At 44.3% G+C, this 16,175-nt stretch overlaps 1 protein-coding gene across 1 annotated transcript in view; it reads right to left on the bottom strand.

Moving 5' to 3' along the window:
• Positions 1-15,925, bottom strand: part of usp43b (ubiquitin specific peptidase 43b) — an 81,298-nt gene extending 65,373 nt beyond the window's left edge. Inside the window, exons 1-2 of the mRNA XM_030793787.1 lie at positions 15,308-15,925; positions 6,850-7,002 (exon numbers count right to left, since the gene is read on the bottom strand). Coding sequence (XP_030649647.1) covers positions 6,850-7,002; positions 15,308-15,925 — 771 coding nt within the window. The remainder of the gene's footprint in view (positions 1-6,849; positions 7,003-15,307) is intronic.
• Positions 15,926-16,175: the final 250 nt, after the last annotated feature.

Here is a 16,175-nt window from a genome sequence, read left to right as displayed (position 1 = left end):
GGTGAAACGGAAAACTATTAGAGAAAAAACTGTATTTTAATTTGATGCTTCTGATGAAATATTTATATTCATTTCTGTTTCATCTTTCTTTGTTTCGAGGAAGAGTTGTTCCATTTGAGAAGCCTCCGCGTGTTTAATCCGTCCGTCCGTCCGTCCGTGTTCAGCCCCTGCCAGAGACGCGTTCGCTTTTTTCAGGTTCTGGCTGGTTCCAGATTCTCCCCGTGGAGTCTGAAATCCATTTCCGGCCCCTAAACGGGCCAATGGCTCAGGTCGGTTCTCATCGAAGGCTCTCCTTGGGCCATCATTTCTCCGTCAACCCCAACCCTAACCGTACTCCATCATCCCATTCTGACAGAAGGCATTGTCTCCTTTCCTCTCGTGCTATCATTCCGACGTCATTAACCTGTGTAACCTTCCCCAGACGTCTCCGTGACACTCTCCTCAACTGGTCGCCTTTAGTGCTCACTACAGATTACAGGAAACTAACGTTATAGGAGCTGCTTTCGGTTTCATTCTGCTGTTTAACTGCCAAGTCTTTGTCAAGGATCTGTCTATGTAGGGCTGACACATGGAGGAGAGTTTTGGCGAGTTGATTTCGATGATTATCGTAATTTGTGGATAACCCTCTTTATTTTCCGCGACGTGTCATTTAGCCGCCATTACGGGCTGCGCACTATAGAACAGCGAGCGTCTTTCCTACCTCTCTCACTCCCCCTAAACGTGTTAAACAAGAGTTCCTTTCATCCCCCGTCGGCACACAAAGGCCAGCTTTCATTAGGAGGAGGAGGAGGAGGAGGAGGAGGGGTGGTGGGGTTGGGGGGGGGGGCTTCACGCCAGTTCTGTTTCCAAAGTGATACACAGTAAACAAACCAATGGGAATGCCAAACATGGATGGCCTCAGCATATCTACCCCCCCCCCCTTATGCTCTCTCTCTCTCTCTCTCTCTCTCTCTCTCTCTCACTTTCTCTCTCTCTCTCTCTCTCTCTCTCTCTCTCACTCTCTCTCAATCTTCTTTTTTCTCTGGCTCTCTCTGTAGGTGTGCGTTTAGAAGCGTGAACCTGTCACCCCATGCTGTAGCTGGGGTAACTCTGCGGTGTCTGATAAAACAAATGCGCTCTGAGGTCTGAGATGGTGATGCAGCTCCAGTGGGGGCATGTTTCAGGGGGGACCCTCCCCCCCCCTCGTTTTCCTGTACGTGTTAAATGTACCCACAGCCGCTGAAAAACAATTACAGCAGCAGTTACAGCAGCGGCAGAACTCCGGGAAGGTGGATGATGCTTTCCTCTCTCTCTCTCTCTCTCTCTCTCTCGCTTGCTCTGTTTCTCTCTGGAACGTGAGCTGACTGCTGACTTGCAAATGAGGAGATTCTGAACAGACACTCTCATTGTGACCCCAGCTGACTCCAGAGGCACAAACACACGAGCTCAAAGTTCTAACTCGGTCGCTCTGCTGGAGAGAGGACAACAACAGAAAAACTGTAACGTAAAGTAACGTAACGTAACGCAACGAAACATAACATAACATAACGAACCGTAGCGTGACAAAATGAAACGCAACGCAATGCCACCATCTTAGCACAACGCAACATGACACGACACGACGCAACATAGAATATGACAACAGAACCCAACACAAACCATCACAGCACAGCACAGCGCAACATGACCCAAACACGACCCCACGACCCAAAACACGACTCAACGCAATACAACACCACACAAATCGCAAATCACAGCACAACACAAACTTAACACAAAACAGTCCGGCACGGCACAGCACAGCACAGCACAGAACGAACAGTAAACCCTTACACGACTCTCCACTTTTTTCCAAGTCATTGAAGAGAACAAAGCAATTACTGCACATTCCACAGTCACTTCAGGGGAAGCAGCTGAAAAACACAGTATCTGATTGCAGCAGTGGGAGAACTGCCCTCTCAGCCTGACAATCTGAAATTAAACCCTCTGATAAATATCTTTTTGCAATGTTTCACTTGACAGTCATATGCTGCACCACCCCCTGAGGCCCTCTGAGGCACTTACCCATATTAATGTGGAAGGAGAATGAGAGGTAGCACACGCGGGTGTGTGTGTGTGTGTGTGTGTGTGTGTGTGTGTGTGTGTGGGGGTGGGGGTGGGGGGGGGGGCAGCATGCCGGTGGTGACGGCCCATTGAGAGGAAATCCGGTTGCCAGTTACAGCGCCGTGATTCAGATTCAGGCCTCGTTTCACGGGGCTCCAGGTTTGGGGAGAACGTTTTTTGGGCTGATAAACGTAACGTCCACCGCAGCGCTGGAGCCTCCGCTCGGCCCCACCGGGGTGGTCTGGCCACACATTAGAGGAAACTGTCACAAAAGATTTCCTGTCCAAAGGCAAAGACCTCATGGTGCAGTCTGTGCGTGTGCGTGCGTGTGTGTGTGCACGCGCGTGTGTGTTTAAGTCCCTGTGCAACCTGCTGTGTGAGTGTCTTTCCTCATTTTCCTTGAGGTACCAGTCAGAGTCCTTGATTAGCAATGCTTTATGAAATAAACGCAGGTTACAACGGGAGCAACCACTGTCCAATGCAGAATAAAGAACATGAACGAGATACGTCCCTCGTCATTATGTCGTGAGGACCACCGACCGTCAGGGTTTCGTTTATTTATGTATTGTATGTGAGAGTTTATTAAAAGCGTAGCCTTGACGTTGACTAAACTCAGCGTTACCACGTCCCCTCTGTGATTTTCCTATTCAAACCTCTCAATTCAAACCCGACGTGTGTCGATTCTACGGAGAAATTTCTCCACAGACGAACAGTTGTTCGGTTTGTCGCCCGTCTTGTGACCGCCCTTCACGAGTTCGCCGAGGTTCCGAGGAAATGTTTGCCGAGCTAAACAAAGAATGAGACGTAGGCTTTTTGAACTCACTGTCCTACTGTTTGGGCTGCATGGGAACTTGGACCGTTGAGATGTTTGGTGATGCGTGATTGACGTTTTGATGGATTTTTGACTCCCCCCTTTTGAAGCCATCTGTTTCGACTCTCCTCTCACTCACAGTCATGCTGGAGAAGCTATCAGCTTTCAACAGCACCTCTTTACTGTGGACCCTGGTGGAAAAACTCTTGGGAAGGCAGTGAGTGTGTAAAAAATACCTGTGTTTTTTTACGTTTAAGAAGCTAACGGTGAGCGGTTACATTGTCCGATGAATGGTGTCAGACCTCTGAACGTTCTGAAAAGAAAGCAATTCATACAAAGGAAAGCAGTTCATTGGCTGATCTCCAGGATGACATCATGTGCAGGAATTCTAAGTGAAAGACCTTTGTATTCCCAGGCGCTCATTCACAACGAGGTGATACCCGAAGCTTCCCGAGTCAATGTCGAGTTCGAAAGTGGGGGAGATTTCCATGAATTCTCCCCAGAGGCCCACTCACACCAGCTCTAGAACTTATGGATTGGAACAGATGGGTTTTGTGATCTTTCTTCTATACATCAAAACTTGGAACAACCTGCAGTCGGTCCGCCGAACCAGATCTCTCTCTCTCTCTCCACAACTTGTCCTGGTGTGTCACCGTTTGTTTGCAAGAATTCACCTCTTTTCATGTTTGAGCGTTTTACTGATATTTACATTTTAATGGCTAGATTGATTTAAGATACCATTTAATGTCCCAATTTTTAGAGCCTGATTTTTAAGTCAGGATACTCCGCAGGTTAATCATCACTCGATAATATTCCTGTGGCTGTTTTAATAATAAACGCTTTCAGGGTGGACCGCGGCAGTTTAACACCACATCTATCAAAAATGAACCATGAAGTAAGGTCAAGTGTCGCATAAGAAGCGATTTCTATTGTCCGAGTTAGAAGCGACTAAGTTTTCAACTCCATTTGCTGCAACGAGTTTTCATCTTTGAGAATTTCAAAAGAACCGAGAGTGCTCTCTAACCCAGCGTCCTTTACGTTTTTCTGACAGCTGACAAGGGACAAAAAAAATTTCGAACATTTCCACCGCACGATGTTCCAGGAGTCTGAATCGGGTTTTGATGCGGGTCAGACTCTTCTCTCCACTCCTGTGTTTTCAAAGAAAATGAAATAATGCCTTTATAAGGATTTATAATAACCCATTTCCTGATGTTACATTATCTCTAACTCTGACCACAGCGTGTACACATTATTATATTTTATTCTTTCCACTCTAACAAAGACATGCAGCAAGCAGTCTGTAAAACTGTGACTGACAGCAACAACATTTTGGCAACTGTTTTCGTCAAGGCGACACAACTTTGCGTTGACAGGGCTTATCTTAAATCCAGGCATTCGGTTCCTGAAACATTCCGTGGAAACATCTAGGCACAATCTAGACGTCCTCTCTGACCTGTGACCTTTGAACTCCTTCCGAGGCTTGCCTTGCCCATCGCGTCTCCGCTGGGCCGGGCCTCTTGACTTCCCTCGTTTCATTCATAACGTTTGGGATTTTCTCTCTACGATCCGACCGGTTTCACCCTGAGTTTAGTGCTTTTTGTAATCCTGTTAGCTTTGTTCTGGAACATTCCAGCGCCTCCATTCCTGCATGCACTTTCGGGAGGAACTCGGCGTAGGGAGAGGCGGCGTAGAGTATGAAAGAGAAATCAGAGTTGATAACGAGTCATAGGAACTCCTGTTTGAACCCTGAACTTGTAAGATTTAAGAACCCTGAACTTATAAGATATATCTGTTGTGGGCTAGCAGGTCTCTTAAACGACTCACCCCCGCAGCGTGTAGTCTCGGATAGCGGAGCAGTAGCAGGAGGCCGTGCTTCACAAGACAAAAGAATGTTTTTAATAATGCATCAAGATGTCGGAGAAAAGCCACAATAGAAAGGATCAAAGCGCTGCCCAGGGGGCAATAAAACCCTGCTGAAATCATGAGCGTAGCTGGAGGTACAAGGAGAAAAAAAAACAAAAAAACGGCAAGGTCCTGAAGGGACAGCTTTGGTGTACGCCCGCGCACACACACATACACACACACACACGCACACACACACGCACACACACCACACACACACACACGCGCACACAAAAATCCAAAGCTCTCATGAACTGCAACACATCCTGTACTAAAACATAAACACAGTATCAGTTTCTAAACCCCCCAAAAAAGACAGAGAGACAGAGAAAAACAACTAAAAAAAAAAGAAACAGATAAGGATTCTAGCAGAGAAAGAGAGGATGAGGAAAAACACCGGTCCACAGAAAACAGCGATACTCTTACATAAGAAAGTGCAGCTGAAAGTATCAAAAGGTTACCTCAGCTTGACACTAGTCCACACGCTGATTCCAGCCATTTGACATAACAAATTATTTAACCAAACAAAATACAGTGTCACACATACCCAGTTCTCTGTCAAACTACGAGACGGAACAGGCCACAATGAGAGTAAGTGAGACAACATTCAACACCGCCGCTGATTCAGCAGATTTCGATTAAATTCATATTCAGGTATAAGAGCTGTTTTCACATTTGAAGTTTTGCTCTAAGCGGGACCATGTTTTGCGCTAAATTAGACATGAATTCTGAAAACGAGAAGTAATTGGCCAACAAAGCAAAGTTTTCTTGACACGCAGAATCTTCGTGTGGATCGCTGAAGACACAGAGGATGAAACGACGAAACTCAAACGCGTTCATTGTCACGCGTCGTATCTTTTTTTTCTTTCCCTCATCGAAAGCTTGCACGACGTCACCTTCCATTGTCTTTTCTTTAATACGGTGCAAAGAGAAATGAATAACTCAAGGTTAGATCTGTATGCACGCACAGGATTATGAAGACAAACCCCAACTCCCACAGGTTCACATTTTATGAACTTTTACACAGAAAATGAAGAACGACGAGTAGTTTGAAATCTGCTAACGTCTAAATATTTAAGGGGGTCAACCGCTGCCAGTACATCAGGTCTGATTTGGAGGCAATGGCATGGGTTTATTGCAACATACAAGGTCCACCAGCTCTGCTTTTGTAACAAATAATAACAGAATTCTGCCCGTGAAAGGCGGCACGGACATTTCATTCGCTGGGCGCATCCAAGTGACTTTTTCGAGTCGTACATGAAATCACTTGAGACCAAGGTCAACAAAAAAAAAAAGTATAACAGACTCTGATGTTTAGTAGGGACTGTTGTCGAATGAAACAAAGATGTGAAATCACTCACTATCTAAGCTGATTATCCTATTGAGGGTCGCAGGGGGTGCTGGAGCCTATCCCAGCAGTCATTGGGCGAAATGGCGGATGAAATACCTTGGACAGGTCTCTAGTCCATCGCAGGGTAGGTACACAGACAAACACACTAACACCTAGGGGCAATTTAGTATCTCTAATTCACCTGACTTACATGTGGGAGGACGGTGGGAGGAAACAGGAGTTCCCAGAGGAGACTCACGCAGACACGGGGAGAACACGCAAATTCAACACAGAAAGGACCCTGGCCACCCGGCCGGGAATCGAGCCCGAGACCCTCTTGCTGTGAGACAACAGTGCTACCCACCGCGCCCCGGGGTGAAATGAGAGAGTGAGAAATGTGTAATGGGGGTGAACAGAGGAATCATGGGTAACGTCGCGATCCACTACTCCATGCAAATATTCCATGCGTGTGTGTTTTGTATGTGCATGTATTTTGGACAGTAGTAACTATTTAGTTTCACTTCATTTTCCTTCTTCCATCAGGAAAAAAAAGATCTATAAAAGCTATTCTGATCAACATCACCAAAAATTAGCTTAAAGATTCTAATGCAGACTTGATATCTTTTTTTTCTTTCTTTTTTTTTTTTTTTTAGAAGGTAGTGTCCAGAAATGAACACACACACACACCAAATTTCCCTCACACTCCTGCATTTCCAGCTCGTACCTTTGCACAGGCTTTGCTCCTGCTGCTGCTGCTGCTGGAGGAGGAAGAGGAGTTGACGTCCTCGTGGATTCGGTCCAGGAGCCAAAGCAGGAATTCCAGTGCGTCGTGTTGGGAATTCCCCCGAAACTGAGCTCCGTATTTGGACACGACTGACTGTGGAGGAGAGATGAGAAAGGGTCAGACATTTATCTCTGTCAGCGAGGACGGAAAAGAAAAAAAAAAAGAAAAAAAAAAAAAACAGGTTTATTGAAAAAACTGACGCAGAAAACACGCTTACTGCTCCGCTCTCTGAGCACAGAAATAAGTACGTTCCCATTTTAGCATATTAACACAAGTTCATTCAACAGCTTGCAGTCTAACCAATAAACCACTTCCATTAATTAGCATGCGTGTGTGTGTGTGTGTGTGTGTGTTTTGTATTTATGTTTTTAAATACCATTTGGGGTATGAATATAACAGGGAAAAAAAAAATCACACACACTGCTGACAGCTGGTTAGGATTTCTGATGCAAAAGGGAGCAGCTGGAATATGTAAATGAGATTGTGCTGTGAAGCTGGATAAGTAGTTGACTCATTGCTGATCATACCAGAGCGATTCTGAGAGAGATTTAGAGACAACTATGGGGTCACGTGACCGGACACGCATTCACCGCACACCTGTGCTTCTTAAAAGGCAGCTCTGGTCCAATAGGCTCACATCCAAGGACGCCTCTGTGAGCTCCTCTTCATAAAGACAAGAGCTTCATTGGCCTTGGAACGCGTCAGTCATCAGAGGGATCAACCCATTTATCACGATAAGCCAATTACAGACTTTCTGGGATTGTAATCCCCACTTTCGACTCCCTCTGGGTATTAGTGGGTTTTTGACAGACTTAGAGGTTTTTAAAAATATGGCTAAAAGCTCCCTGCTACAAAACCGTCACAGTAAAGTAAAATGCACTACTTGGGTTTCTGAGCCCCAGGGATAGGAGAATTACACAAAACTGTTGTTTATTCTAAGTGACACAGGCATTCATTATGATAACAGTAACAACAGGAACCACACCTAGCTGCTTCATCCTAACAAATGATGATCTGACAAACTGAAAAGAAAAACAACTGAGAGAGAAGAAGAGGTTCATAACGGTCAGTGTTACTCGCACCGAGAGGCAGTGCTAAGTAAGCAGAGCTGAGGGGGGGAACCTTTGGGATGACAGAAGCAGGGGCACAGTTTGGCCTCTTTAATAACACCCTCCTTAGAGCGCATATCTCCCACTGGTTCGTCTTCAAAGTGTTTTCTTCACCCGCCCACCCCCCCCCCCCCCTTTTTTTTTTTCCCCTCAAATCAACTCGGTTCAAGGTGAACGCCACATCCGTAAACACAGAGGCGGCTTATTACAAAGAAACAAGACAGAACTTGCTGAATTGTTTCTTTCTTTCTCTCTCTCTTTTTTTTCTTTTTTCTCTGAGAGCACACACACACACACACACACACAAAAAATAATAGAAGACCATCTCCGGAGTTTTCTTTTCAGGAAAACAGATCTCAGATCGAGCTGTCTCCGTACATCGTGTATTGTCATTCTCCAGCGGAGTGAATCCAAAGATCTGCTTTTATTCGTTTTTTTTCTTTTTTCACTATGGACCATCTAAGCCATAGCTTAGCTTAACACAGGAACAATTGGTTCATACTAAACTCAGGTATTTCAGATGAGAAAAGCACAGAAGTCTGACACGCTGTTTTCTTTCCCATTGGCTTAACGCCAGCGTCAAGGCCGTGTGTGAGTTGGGTCGGACAGCGCCTATCTGGCTAGCCGAAACATAACTTAGATGGATCGTACTTACGCAAACAAAATAACAACCCTGTATTGTTCTGGAAGCTTTGTCAAAAATGATACCGTATTTGTCATTATGGCAGACGAACTTTACCTCAGAACAGTTTTCTGAAGTGCTGCAAACCTTTGGGTGATCATCCTGCTCTGCGTGTGTGTGTGTGTGTGTGCGTGCGTGTGTGTGTGTGTGTGTGTGTGTGAGACATGAAACAGCAAGATGGTTAAGTCGATGGCATTCGGTGTCGTCATCAAAGTAGCTGATCTCGGATCAAAAAAAAACCACGAAGCTGTGGTACGCTCAGGCAAACACCACGAGAAACCGACACAAGAGTGAGAGATTCACATTTGCCAGTTTGGCACAGACCGTGGTGCCACTTCAACAGCTTCTATGAATAACAGGCAGAATGATTGGCCCACAACAAACTGTGCAGTGTCCGTGTCAAGCCCGTTTGAAAACAGCTTTCTGAAAAACTGGTGCGATGCGAGGGGAAGCTCGTAAGACTCGGAGGTCAGGAATGAGTGGACTGAACGTTTAAAAACATAATAACAGACGTGACACGGTGAAGGTCTTAATTTGATATTTCCTGTGGGAAACCATGCCCAAATAAAAAACACTGGATATAGGCTATTCAAACCATTCATTAACATAAGCGTAACACACTATGAATATGCCATGTATTATAATATAAGATGTTATGGGTGCTTATTACAGCTCATAGTAAATATATATATATAAATATGAAATTATGATGTCAAATGAATTACGATGTCAAATAAAGTGTAAGAGATCTTTAAGAAATACGATTATGGTAAGTTATGGACTGTGTATCAGAAACTGTGTCGAATTCTTCTTTTTGACCTTTTTTTCTTTGAATAATCCCCAGATCTGTCAATAACCCATCATTCAAACGCTCAGCCCTGATTTGACCTTTGACCTGGCACCGATTGGCAGTTGATGAGCTCTCCCGATCGCATTAACACTGTATCTTCACGCGTATGGATGAACATCCGATCTGTAATTGAAATCGTTTCAGGGACTTGTGTCAGTTATTGAAGGGTGAGATAATCACTACCTGTGGGTTTGACGCTGTCATTAACTGGAGGTGAAAAATAGTTTCAGAGCTCAGAAGAGAGGAAAACAGAGCTTTTTTCCACGATTTTTACGCCTGACAGGATGAAAGCTGGCCACAGTAAACATCCCTTTCTTCAGCTAAGGCCCTGTTTTTGCCTCCCCCCCCCCTTCCTCCTCTCCTCTCTCTTTCTCTCTCTATCTCTCTCTCTGTCTCTCTCTCTCTTCCTTTCTCTCTCTCTGTTTCCTCACTCAAAACCATTAAGCTTAGTTTTTCAGCGAGGCATTCACATCACACACAAGCTGCCACTGAACACAAAGTCAGTCAGACAATGCCACATACCAAAATGCCAGAGCAAACACGATTTTAACCAACGATTTTCAGACCCGCTCCCATCCGTCAAGGTTCCCCTGCCGCCAAAAGTTCACGCTTTCAATACAACAAAGGAGAGGGAGCAGCCGAACGCTAAAGCCTACATCTCAGACTGTATCAGCAGTTAGCAAGACTTCAGCCTGGCCCAGATAATTCCAGTAATGCTAAAATTAGACATTAGCCTTATGAAAACATTCAGTCTTACATCAGACGAGGACGTTCGGGTCTCTGTCAATGAAGAGCTTGATTCTGTCACGAGTGCTTTTAATGAACTCTTTAAAAAGGCTCATGCTAGAAATAGCTTCTTCTAAGACGTGAAGCGCAATCTTGACCTCTGAGAGACGGAACTAACATGAACTTACCATAATTTAATTCCCTCCAAATGACGTTTCCGTAGCATGATATTATAAAGCTAAAGGTGAAGTCAGTAGTTCGAGGCTTAGCCAAGAGACTTGGAATATATACCTGAGGTATATTCATATAGTTATTAATCTGCTGTATGATAAAGACTGAATGAGATTTACATAATCATAGAAATGAGAAATGACAGACAGACACAGCTGAGAAGTAACTTACTTTCTAAATTATCAAGACCAGCAATGTCCTCAGTGAATGATGAACATGGCAATCTCTTTCTCTCTCTCTCTCTCTCTCTCTTGCAAACACGCATGGACAAACCAAACACAAAAATCAATAAAATTTGGGGGTGAAACAGATGAAAAGAGAGGTTCTGATACACATTTTCAAAGTCAGCAGAAGGGTGAAGCCAGAGGAAGGCTTCAGTTGCTGGAAGAAGACAGCCAATGTCAAGATTCCAAAAATTGACACATTCTAGAATGCTGGTTGTTCTGCCAGCATGATGAGGTCATCGCACATACATTCAGTAATGCATTAACACTAAAGTTAAACCAACACTCTGTATATTGACCAGGCTTGTTAAAAGGTACAGATGACCTATGTTGAAAACATAGAGGCCATTTCAGTGTTAGTTAACCTCGGCTCACCACCGTCAACAAAGATAATCTTAAACAACAGGGCAAATGCAAAAATGCTTATTTTAGACACATGAAAAGTCCCAAAGGAAATGAGCTAAAGGAACCCTATACTCATATTTTCAGTTTGATCCAGTAACTTAACAGAACATCATTATTTTTTTTTTTTTTATATTTGATCTCCATTCTGTCAGTTTCCTGCTCTTCTACACCTTCTCCATCTTAAACAGCGATGGGTATTCAAACTTCAAACTACCGTTTAACTATCCGTTTAGCTATTCCACACACAAACCTGGCCCTATTTAGAACATAGACACTAAATGCTACAGTATATAAACCATCTAAACCACGCTGTTCAGCTTTTCTGTGGCTTACAATGTGTGTGCATCGTTTTTCAGCCAGATTGCTTCTCCTTCAGAGCAGGATCCTAGTAAGACTTTGCTTTATTTGCTTCAGTAGCCGCGATTTCTGGTTTCTCTCTTGTCTCTGTTGCGTGTTATTTGCAAAGTATTCCAGGGGCGCAATACGAAGGGGCAATTTTACGCTCGGTCTTATTGTGATCTCTGCTCACAAGGTATTAGAAATCTGACTCTGACTGATGCACTGATTGTAAGTCGCTTTGGTAAAAAGCGTCTGCCAAATAACTAAATTGTAATTGTAAATTGCTTTTGGGCCGTTTTATGCATGTTTAGATGGTGGTAAGAGTCACTACTGGGCATTTGCCTGATTTTCCCTGTCTGGCTAATTGTCTCATTATGTCAGAAAAGACCCACTTTCCCTGATTAAAAAAACAACTTCATAAAAGATTATGATTTTTGAAGACGCGACTTAACTGTTAATTAACACTCTGATTATGGCTGCTCTGTCACATTGAAGCATCGCACTATAAGGTTTTGCGAAACATATTTTGTCTATATTCATTTTCCGGCGTATGGAACGAGGCATAGAGCAAGCGCTGTTTGAAATGTCTTGTTTTGAAACATGTTTACCGTGTTGAATCAGCAACTGTTTTCAGTCTCCCTTTGGTAGCTCATATCTCACATTCTTTTCACAGTGCGTTCTATGGATCTTCCCATTCATGTTTGTCCGTGCTGTGCGGTTGTACTGTCTGTCTCCCAGTCATGAAGAGACATGCTGAGAGACATGATAATTATGGTAACCTCCTCCAAACACTGAACCACGCAATGGGAAGTTTCGATTACGGGGTTGTATGGCTTTTGATTGTGTTTAGATGACTCCCAAACCGTCTGCTGCAGAGGACTCATTTCGGTCTCTCCGGTATCTGTCAGCCGCCGTTCATTCAGGCTGGGTCCAGACACGGCGTGTTACAGGTTTGTCTTATAGCCAGTTTTAGATTGGCCCAAACGTGAACCAGTGGCCTTCTAGTCACAAGATTTCAGGCAAGGGCCCACGTGTCTGTGCGTTAATACCAACAAAAATCTCACTGAGGTTGACTAGAACTTTCCAGAATTTATGACAGTCATCATATTAGATTACAGTGCTGGATTCCTTCGATGCAGAGTCGACCGTAATGTAGTTTGGGACGTGACTTGAGAGGTGTCGGAGAAGAACTGCGCATTGTTCCAACCAAGGATATGCGACATCTAATGGAGCTTCCTTCATGGAGAAGAACCTGCCCATACATTCTGTACAGAGCTTCCATGAGCGCAAGTTTTGAAGCTAAAAATACCAGATTCAGCCATACTGAGAGATAATCTAGCAAAGATTTTAACCCGTACCATAATCGAAACTTCCCATTGCGTGGTTCAGTGTTTGGAAGAGGTTACCATAATTATCATGTCTCTCAGCATGTCTCTTCATGAATGACAAGAGTCCAACGAACCTGCTCCTGCCCGAAAATCAGAAGCAGTTCATCACCTATACCTTCTGTACAAAACTCTACGACTTCCATGTCTTCCAGCTACAACAGATCACAGTGACAACACCAGAAAGTCCTCTATCCACTCACAAAGGCAGATTTGTCAAGTGAGTGAAACCTGACTGAGCAGGTGCCGATCAATCCAAATACATCGTATTAGCTCCAGCCCGAGAGCGCTGACGGCGGCTCTCCATCACTCTCGATAGACCCGCCCCGGCAGAGGCCCTCTTCAGACCCCTTAATTACTGCTGAATGTCTCAAGTGGGAGGGTGCGAATGGAACTAGGTCTTCTTCATTTCCTCGAAAACCAGGCTAGGCCTGTGGCTGTTACTCCCACCTCCGCCTCTTACAGAGCCAGACAGGCATTCTTGAGAATAATCCACTGTGGATTTTTTTTTCTCCTCCACCTTGTACTCAGGTCCCTGGAGATAAATTACTTAGCTTGGCTCTGAGGCTTAAGGAAGCAGGGCTGGGAGTGTGGTGATTTTGTTCTATCTTCTCTCAGAGAGTGAGAGAGAGAGAGTGCCAGAGAGAGAGTGGGCAGTCTTGACCAGCCTGAGGGAACAAAGATAGAGCTACATGTTCTTCTCTCTTGGCTGATTCTGGCCCAGCTCTGCTTCTCACCTTCTAGTTAACAAAAGGTTATGGTTTTTCACCAGTAAGAGCTGGTCTGAGATCAGTTCTTCGAGGAGTTTTAGCTTAAATCTTCTCTTGCTTTTCTCCTGCATTGTGAGGCAAATGCCCAGAACATACCCTAAGAATATTTAAATCTCCTTAACAATCCTCATTTGCAGTCTGTTACTCTCTGGTCATAATATAACTAATCATACAACACATTTGCCTGTCAAAGTTTGATAAGTTAGTCCAATGTCAAGATTTGATAAGTTAGTCCTGGTTTGCTTGAGGAACAGGACTTGGCTGGGTGTGTTAGTTCTCCAAGGAGACAGTTAGAATTTGCCATTCCAGGTCCGTACTCTCCCCGAACGGTTGAGGAATTCTCCAGCACCCCCATCTTTTATATTTTATTTACCAGATTTGACAAATGACAGATTGTGTATTGACCGTGTGACTGCAGTCTGGATGAAATTAGCAGAAAGTCTGCGAGGGTCTTGACATAAGGGTCTTGACCGTCTTTATTAGGAGAGGCAGTTACTGATGAGAACACATGAAACTAAATGTATCTGAAGAAACGTCAAAGAAATGACTCCGCAACAGCATCACTACTATGGAATGAAGTTCTTCTCACATTAACCATCACAACTGAGATTCACTTACAATGAAACATCAACAGTTTAAACGAAACACAAGAACCTTCTCATTCATGATGGTCCCTCTTTCTGAATTTCACAGAGTGCACTGCTGTAAAATATGCCAGCTAAGCACCCCGTCCTTGCCCGCCAGACGTGAGGTGACCTTATAGTACCTGTCTGCAGGACACACTGGTTCTGGGTTTGTCATTAGCATTCACAGAACCAAGGGCCCAAGGCTGGCGCACTTAAGAAGCTCCACTCCTTAAGGAAAACTGATACATCGTGTTATTTTACTGAGAGTGCAAAACAAATGAAAGTTTTTTTTTTCTTTTGGCAGACAAGATGATCAACTGCTTAAGCACCGTAGAGCCTTGGGAACGAGGTCCTGTCTGCTTGTATTTATCTACTTGTCAAGTAGTTTAAAAGCGTCTTTATCTTTGGAGATAATCTTTTCCCTCAAATAAGTGGAAAATTAGCATTCAAAAGATTTAAGGCTCAGACAGGTGTACTGAAAGAGTCACAAAGTCCCTGAGGTTTTGACAGAGGCAAGTTGATGTTCTGAAAGCAAGGCCTAAATCCAGGGATTTTATGACTCCGTGCATTGACTCAGTAAGTCACAGCAGAAATCAGGTGCACGCTGCTGATGATCCCGTGTTACTGTGTGATGCAGGACAATCTCCCTGAAGGAAGTGTTTGTTCATTGGTCTCCAGGATAGGGACGCTCAACAAATGAGTTAAGGGGAAAAAAATAATAATATACCATTGTTGACTTTATTGTCACTGCCCAATTGCTCTCCACCTGTGGCTGTGACCTACCACGTTTAACAAAATAATGAAGGAAGTATGGACGTATACACACACACACACACACACACACACACACACACACAGGGAACTGTCACGTGTAGTCTCTCACCGTGATTTTTCGACACAATAGCCCAGCTGGCACTCTAACACGGCGTTTGACTTATTACATTTAGACCATAGAACCATGGATCAGCAGCATCATAACTGTAATCATATTATTTCTCATATTTCGAAAGTATAATGTAGCTTTATGGAGTGTTACAGTGATGCGTGATACCTTAAATTCCACTGACAGCTGCGGCGTGTATTCCAGTGTCCAGAGCGCCCTAACCAGGGACGCCAACTGCTCGGTCACTTCACCTTGCAGGTTCTGTGCTTCTTCGCTTTTCACCATCCCATTAATTCTCCTCTGATTTAAATCGAGTTTGTACAACTCTAAACCGAGATATTCCGCGAGCAAGTCTGTGTTACTCAAACACTGAACGACCGCATTCATAAAGCAGGTATTTCCGTGGTTCTTCAAACCCAAGACACCTGGAGTTTTATCCCCAAATGACACTGACAGCCTCTCTTTCGCTGTGTGACGGGAGGAAAGAGTGGAACTTTTCTTCACCAAACGGTCTCCGTTATCTTCTTTCAAAATTCCTGAGTTGGCACTAAGCGTGCAAGGTGTACCATCGCGAAATCCTCCATCATCGTCCTCAACATCCAGCTGGTTTGCGTCTCCACTATGAGCCCATGTCCCAAAACTTTTAAAAATTTTATTCACGAAATTCCCAACGGACTTCAACGATTTCTTTCGAAAGAGCTTTCCAGGGGTCTGTTTTTTCTCCTTGTGTTTTGTTGCTTTTGATTTTATAGGTTCCTCCTTTGCTTTCCGCTCGCGTTTATCCATCGCTATGTTTCACTACCTCGAAGCTTCGAAAAACAGGCAAGAATGCGTTGAGGATAGATCCTCTCCACCTGTCAGCGAACGTTCCTCAGCCAAAGACAAACCTTGGTAGAGAGAGGCGTACGCTGTGAAAACAGCACCGCCGGGGAAAAACACGTAGTGGACATCCCCAAAACGTCTCCCATACATTCCACGACTTACAGAAAGGGAAAGTGACTTGAATGACTAGAGGAATGATCCATGTCTGCGAGCA

This window comes from Chanos chanos, chromosome 16 (genome assembly GCF_902362185.1).
Source record: "Chanos chanos chromosome 16, fChaCha1.1, whole genome shotgun sequence".
In the NCBI taxonomy this organism is placed as follows: domain Eukaryota; kingdom Metazoa; phylum Chordata; class Actinopteri; order Gonorynchiformes; family Chanidae; genus Chanos; species Chanos chanos.
The sequence above is the reverse complement of the archived record's forward strand: the minus strand, read 5'-3'. Positions and strand labels throughout refer to the sequence as shown.